At 32.5% G+C, this 5736-nt stretch overlaps 1 protein-coding gene across 1 annotated transcript; it reads right to left on the bottom strand.

The window, feature by feature from the left end:
• Positions 36-2645, bottom strand: LOC104787711 (mannose-6-phosphate isomerase 2). The gene is made up of 4 exons (XM_010513320.1): positions 2139-2645; positions 1583-1750; positions 567-1046; positions 36-447 (listed from the first exon to the last, which is right to left on the bottom strand). The coding sequence occupies exons 1-4, from the start codon at positions 2508-2510 to the stop codon at positions 130-132; spliced, it is 1338 nt and encodes a 445-aa protein (XP_010511622.1). The 5' UTR covers positions 2511-2645; the 3' UTR covers positions 36-129.

Genomic DNA, 5736 nt, shown 5'->3' with positions numbered 1-5736 from the left:
TTGCAATGGGCCATCGGGGAATTAAACAACACAGGTCCTTCCAATCTATAGATTTGGTACCAATGAATGCTTATCAAATTATACGTATATAGTAATTAGTATAAAGTTAATGTGCTCTTAAATTTTAGCCTATAACGTTTGGAAGAATCTGCTGCTAACTCCAGCTCTGTAAAGCTTCATCACATCACTTTCACCGGTTACGTGAATCTCGTTATGAGCTGGAACAAACAAAACATCTCCTTGGCTAACCAACAATTGAGTTGAACCGGTTTGTAATTTCCCTTCTCCTTCAATAACCAGATAAACCGAAGGACCCGGTACTGCTGGGAAAACCGTCGATTTTCCTCTAGGAAGATCACAGTGATCTACTTCGAACTCATCGAATGGTGGAAGATACCTCGTAACGTAAGGAGTTAGAGGAAACCCTTTCAAAATCTCCGGGTACCCCTGAAAAAAATCCGATACCGGTTAATGATTAAACCCGACAGAGAAAAAGAAACAATCGGTTTGGTTTTGGTGTTCCGTTTACCAACAAAACCAAAAGGTTAACGTGTAAAGAAAGTTACCAGTTTGTAGGTAAGCATAGAGCAAAGGGTTTGAACATCGCGGTGTTTAGGAGTAAGACCAGCTCTAACTACATTGTCCGAAGCCGCCATACACTCAACACAGTCCCCAGAGATGTAAGCGTGCGGCTCGTTCGCATCCAGATACAAAGCCTCTCCAGGATTAAGCTTGACATAGTTAAAGAAGAAGGCTGAGATCACACCTATGTCACCTGTGTACTGTTTCTCCAGTTCCAAAACTAACTTCTCCTTATCAGATAACTCACGGTGTTTGGTCTCTGAGATAAGACGAATCTTCATCCGAGACACCACTTGCTTTGTCTCGCTGCTGCTTGCAGACATCAGCTGCGTGAAGATCAATCGGACAACCGATTTAATTCTTACGTCGTCATCGTTTTCATTGACTTTGAAGATTTGACCTGCAGCTTTGCTTCCAACAAGCTCTGTAATCTCTGGTACATTGGTGATAACCTCCTTCAGCTCCTGGATTCAACATAGGTACAGAACCGGTTCAATTTAGCTTTGTAGCACGTGTAAAAAGGCAAGAAAACCGAAATAACCAAATCCGTTCGGTTTAATCATGTAACCGCAACCTAAACTGAACCAATATGAACCATACTCTAATAAAAACCAAATCAAAACTGGAAAAAACCTAGGAAATGGTTTGGTTTGTATTCGGTTCATTTTACCCTTGATTTCATCTCAACAAAACCAATCAAACATAGGTACAGAACTGGTTCAATTTAGCATTGTAGCACATGTAAAAAAAGGTAAGATGACCGAAATAACCGAATCCGAATCAAATTTATTCGGTTTAATCATGTAACCGCAACCTAAACTCAACCAATCTGAACCATACTCTAATGTCATTTTTACCCTTGATTGATTCCACCCAACAAAACCAATCAAACCATTGCTAATGTCAATTTCAGTTTCTTTAATCTGAACCACAGACTGACACAAATGTTTTTGCAGAGAATGAGAGAGACAGAGAGAGAGATCTGAAATGAGTACCGTACCTTAAGACTTACAAAACCACAAAGGGCTTGAAAAGGAGTGACAGCGAGAGCAATCTCAGGCTTGTGGTTATTATCTCTGTAGAGAAGAGGCTCTTCTCTATGCAATTTCTCTGCTAAGGCCTTGTTTGGATGCGCCTGAATCGACAATGCTTTCGTCACTGACAATACCTAAAAAAATTTCACATTTCAATAACCAAAACACACTTGTCATTAAATACAAATCTGTATGCTTTAAACTCTTAAAACACATACAAAAAAAAACCCCCCCAAATTTTACTAAAAATTACAGAGTCAAATGTTTTTATCATCACCAAAACAGAGCAAAAATACAGAGTCAAACGTATGCATCATCTTCAAAACAGAGCAAAAAGAACAGATAAATTGACCATAAAATAGAATCTGTATATCCAATGTTTTGATTGGTAGAAATTTACAAATTATAACTTCAAAACACAGAAAAAAAAATCCAATTTTTTAAAATAAAAGAAACAGAGTCAAATGTAACCATCTTCAAAACAGAGCAAACAAAAAAAACAAGATTTCTATTATTGGGTACCTTGAAGAGGAACGGGAGATCACAACCCCACTTGTCCACGACTCCAGACCCGAGCGAATCCGGATTATCCAAAACCCACGATTTTAACGTAACCATGCATTTATTATTATCAGAACCCGTATTCTGACCCGACCCGAATTGAACATGACTCGGTCCAGACTCATGAGTACCCATCCAAAACTCGGCGTGAGGAACCGCCGCGTCGACCTTTTCTCCTGAATTCGCCTCTTGGAGTCTCGCAACCAATGAGTCCGGTCCGAGTTTGCCCCATTCGTAGTTCTTGACGAAACATATCAGCCGTTGGATCTCTTCGCCGCCGGTTAATAACTTGGCTTGATCGTGACCGTTCGTTTGGATTGCGTCTGCACCCATTTTTTTTGTTTGTGGCCGATGAATCAGAGAGGAGAGAATACAGATAATAATAATAAAAAGACTGATGAATGGGCTTTTCTTGTAACCTCTCTGTGTATATATATAATAAATGATATGTGTTTCTTGTTAGAGGGTTAAAAAATGCAATCATATAAATATGGAAAGGAGAATATATACAGAAGCAAGGAGTAAAATATGTGTTTCTTTATGTAGACATTAAGATATGCATTAATTATATTGTATTTAAAAAATAGGCGCACGAGAATTCCTTGAAAAACTATATAACAAATTTTTTAAAAATTTGTTTATGAAAAGTATTCATACTTACGTGTGAATGGTTGCACCAAAAAAAAGGGAGTACTTACGTGTGAACAAGATGAGAACTCGTCTTTGAAACCAATCCATGACTATCAAGTAGACGTGGAGGAGAAATCTGAAAATAGCGGTAAAGACCATTTTTGGAAGATAACTTGAGAACTCTTTTTTTTTTTTTTTAATCGTGTAGTTAAAACAGAAATTGCGTGTTTTCTTTGGGATATATATAGCACTTGAGAAAAGGAAAAAGATAAGAATGAGAATCAAGATAAGTATGGTAAGAATCATATTTTCAAACTTGCCATATTTTTTTCTTCTTATCATATATTAATTGAACAGTAATGATATTGAATGAATCAAATGTACAATATGGAAGTTACATTGTTTGCCACATCAAAAATTTTTGTTGGGATGGAATTTTTTTTCAAAAATTATATTGTAATCATAATATGTCACATGGTTGCTATGTATTTTTTTTCCCTGTCACCTAGAACGCAAAAAAAGACTTCAATCTAGAAGAGATAACAGTTTCCTCTTGGAAGAGACAATCATTTCTTGAAAGAGACATCATGAGCTTCCTCTCCTCCCAAAAGAGAAAACATGTTTTATATCTATAATTAGCAGAATCTCTATTGCGTTGAGCATTACCTTAAATGTTTTTTAGCTTGAAACACTATGGTTCTCGGCTTTGACTTCATCTAATGGCTATCGTTTCAACAATTTTATAAGAGTTCCTCTTGAACTCCTATCCTAAACAAATTCAGAAAAGTTGTTGACTATTGACTAATGCTACAAGTCATAACGTTCATTTTTGTGAACGTATTAATTCGTAATGCTAGGATTAAGATATTTTATTGATATATAATTTATAATGAGATTCAACTAATTTTGTGATGATTTTAAACGTTCATTTTTACAAAAAACTGTGTTATAATCTATATCCTTCTAGAACATATACGTAAGAGAGAAATTATCGTATTTATAAATTTTTCATAATTTTTATTCAATTTAAAAAGATAACATCTAATTGTTTTGATGTCATTTGACATATTAGGGATGCGTTCTAACAAAAATATACATTCAAATAGAACAAATAATACTATAGCTAGTCATATTTCACTAAATTGTTTTAGATATATATTTATCTATTTTAATAAATTTATCTAATTATTAATTTATGAAACTATATATTTTCATAAGATTTTCAAAAATACTATTATCGCATTATCTTATTAAATTGTTTTAATAAATATATTACCAACTCGAAACCAGATATTATTGTAATCTTTTTGAAGCTTTCATGTAAAATAAAAGTAAAAACAGTTAAATCAATTTATTCAAACCTTTGGTTGATGCATTAAGACATCTTTAAAGGGGCAACTATTTTTGTGTTCTTAGAGTAAATATATTAGGAAAATAATATAAGATCAGTAGTTAAGATTTTTTGTTAAAAAGTTAGTTATTGGGAGAACATGTTTAAGATCATAAGATTTAATAATATAATATTCTTAAATATATTACAATTATAAAATCTTATAAATTTGGTATATAATATTACAATTAAACTTATTACAATTATATAATATTCTTAAACATATTCTTAAACTTATAAACTTATAAACTATAAAAATTATAAAAGAACATTTAAATTTCAAACTTATAAAACTTTTACTAAAATTCAAAATACAATACCAAATTTTTATGAAACAACAAAACATTATAAATAAAAATTAAAAAAAAAAACAAACAAACATATTACTTAATTAATTAAAACACACAAACATTATATTTAATTAATACATAGTTTAAGGTCCAAATTTATTCCATATATTCTCAATCAAATCCTCCAATCACAATAGGCCACATCACACAAGAATAAACCCAACAACAGTTCTACAATAAGATCTGTTGAACTGATCTAAGACCACTTTTTCATTTTTTCCAATTTAAATAAGCCCAGGAACACCCTAAGTGTTATACCAATAAAGATGGCCTTATATTACCATATATTATAAACCCAGAATATTCCAAGCATATTAAAATCACTAAAATTCTCTTAAGATGTAGCCTTAAATATCTTATACGTAAAGCTCTTATAACTTACAAAATAAATAATAAATTTGGCCAAGCTGGAAACTGAGAAAGGTGAGGTCAATGGCTTCCTTGTGGGAAGTTCTCACGAAAAGTATCCATGATCCATTTTACATGTGACACACTGCCTCTTCTGAAATGACAGAACTTATTTTTCTTACTTTATTTACAAGTCAACATTATTACCTTTTCTATAAAAAATGCTATTACTACACATTAATAGCAATACAAAAATTTTCTAGTTTTCTATATACGTTTATATGTATGATTTTTTTTAAAAAAAATCTAAAACCCAAATAAACTATCTAATAGACTAATACTAAACGTGGTTTTCCAAGAATTTTACACCACGTGTTCAATTATACAACATGCATAATGATAATACTTTAAATCGTGGATGCAAGTATTTTTACAAACTTCCATCTACAAGTTGCATGACGATGACACCATCATATGTGAACATAGGTTCTATAAACTGTTAATTTTTCTATGCCAAAAAATTCATAAGCCATTCATTTTGCACACACAAAAAAACCTCACAAGCCTTTATCATTAATTTGTAATCCATATATGTAATTTTGAGAAATCAAAAGAAGAAGAAAAAAAAAGAATGTGACGGTGGAGTGGAATTGTATGAAGAATGAAGGGTTACTGTTGGAAGACGTCGTCAATGGTATGGGAAAAAAAGTTTGGCGGTGACGTGGAGTTCGTTATGCTCCAAATCTGAGCTTTACGTCATCTTCTTCTTCTTCTTCTTCTTCTTTTTGTATCTTATTGATTTTGGTGAGTGTTGCCAAAAAAAAAAAAAAAAAAAATTGAT

Source organism: Camelina sativa, chromosome 5 (genome assembly GCF_000633955.1).
Source record: "Camelina sativa cultivar DH55 chromosome 5, Cs, whole genome shotgun sequence".
Classification (NCBI taxonomy): Eukaryota; Viridiplantae; Streptophyta; class Magnoliopsida; order Brassicales; family Brassicaceae; genus Camelina; species Camelina sativa.
Note: the sequence above shows the minus strand (reverse complement) of the source record. Positions and strands in the feature narration are given on the sequence as shown.

Coding starts and splice junctions, on each gene's coding strand:
- LOC104787711 (XM_010513320.1), bottom strand. CDS start 2,510: ATGGGTGCAGACGCAATCCAAACGAACGGTCACGATCAAGCCAAGTTA. Junction 1,751..2,138: donor ATCTCCCGTTCCTCTTCAAG/GTACCCAATAAT, acceptor AAATTTTTTTAG/GTATTGTCAGTGACGAAAGC. Junction 1,047..1,582: donor GTGGTTTTGTAAGTCTTAAG/GTACGGTACTCA, acceptor TGTTGAATCCAG/GAGCTGAAGGAGGTTATCAC.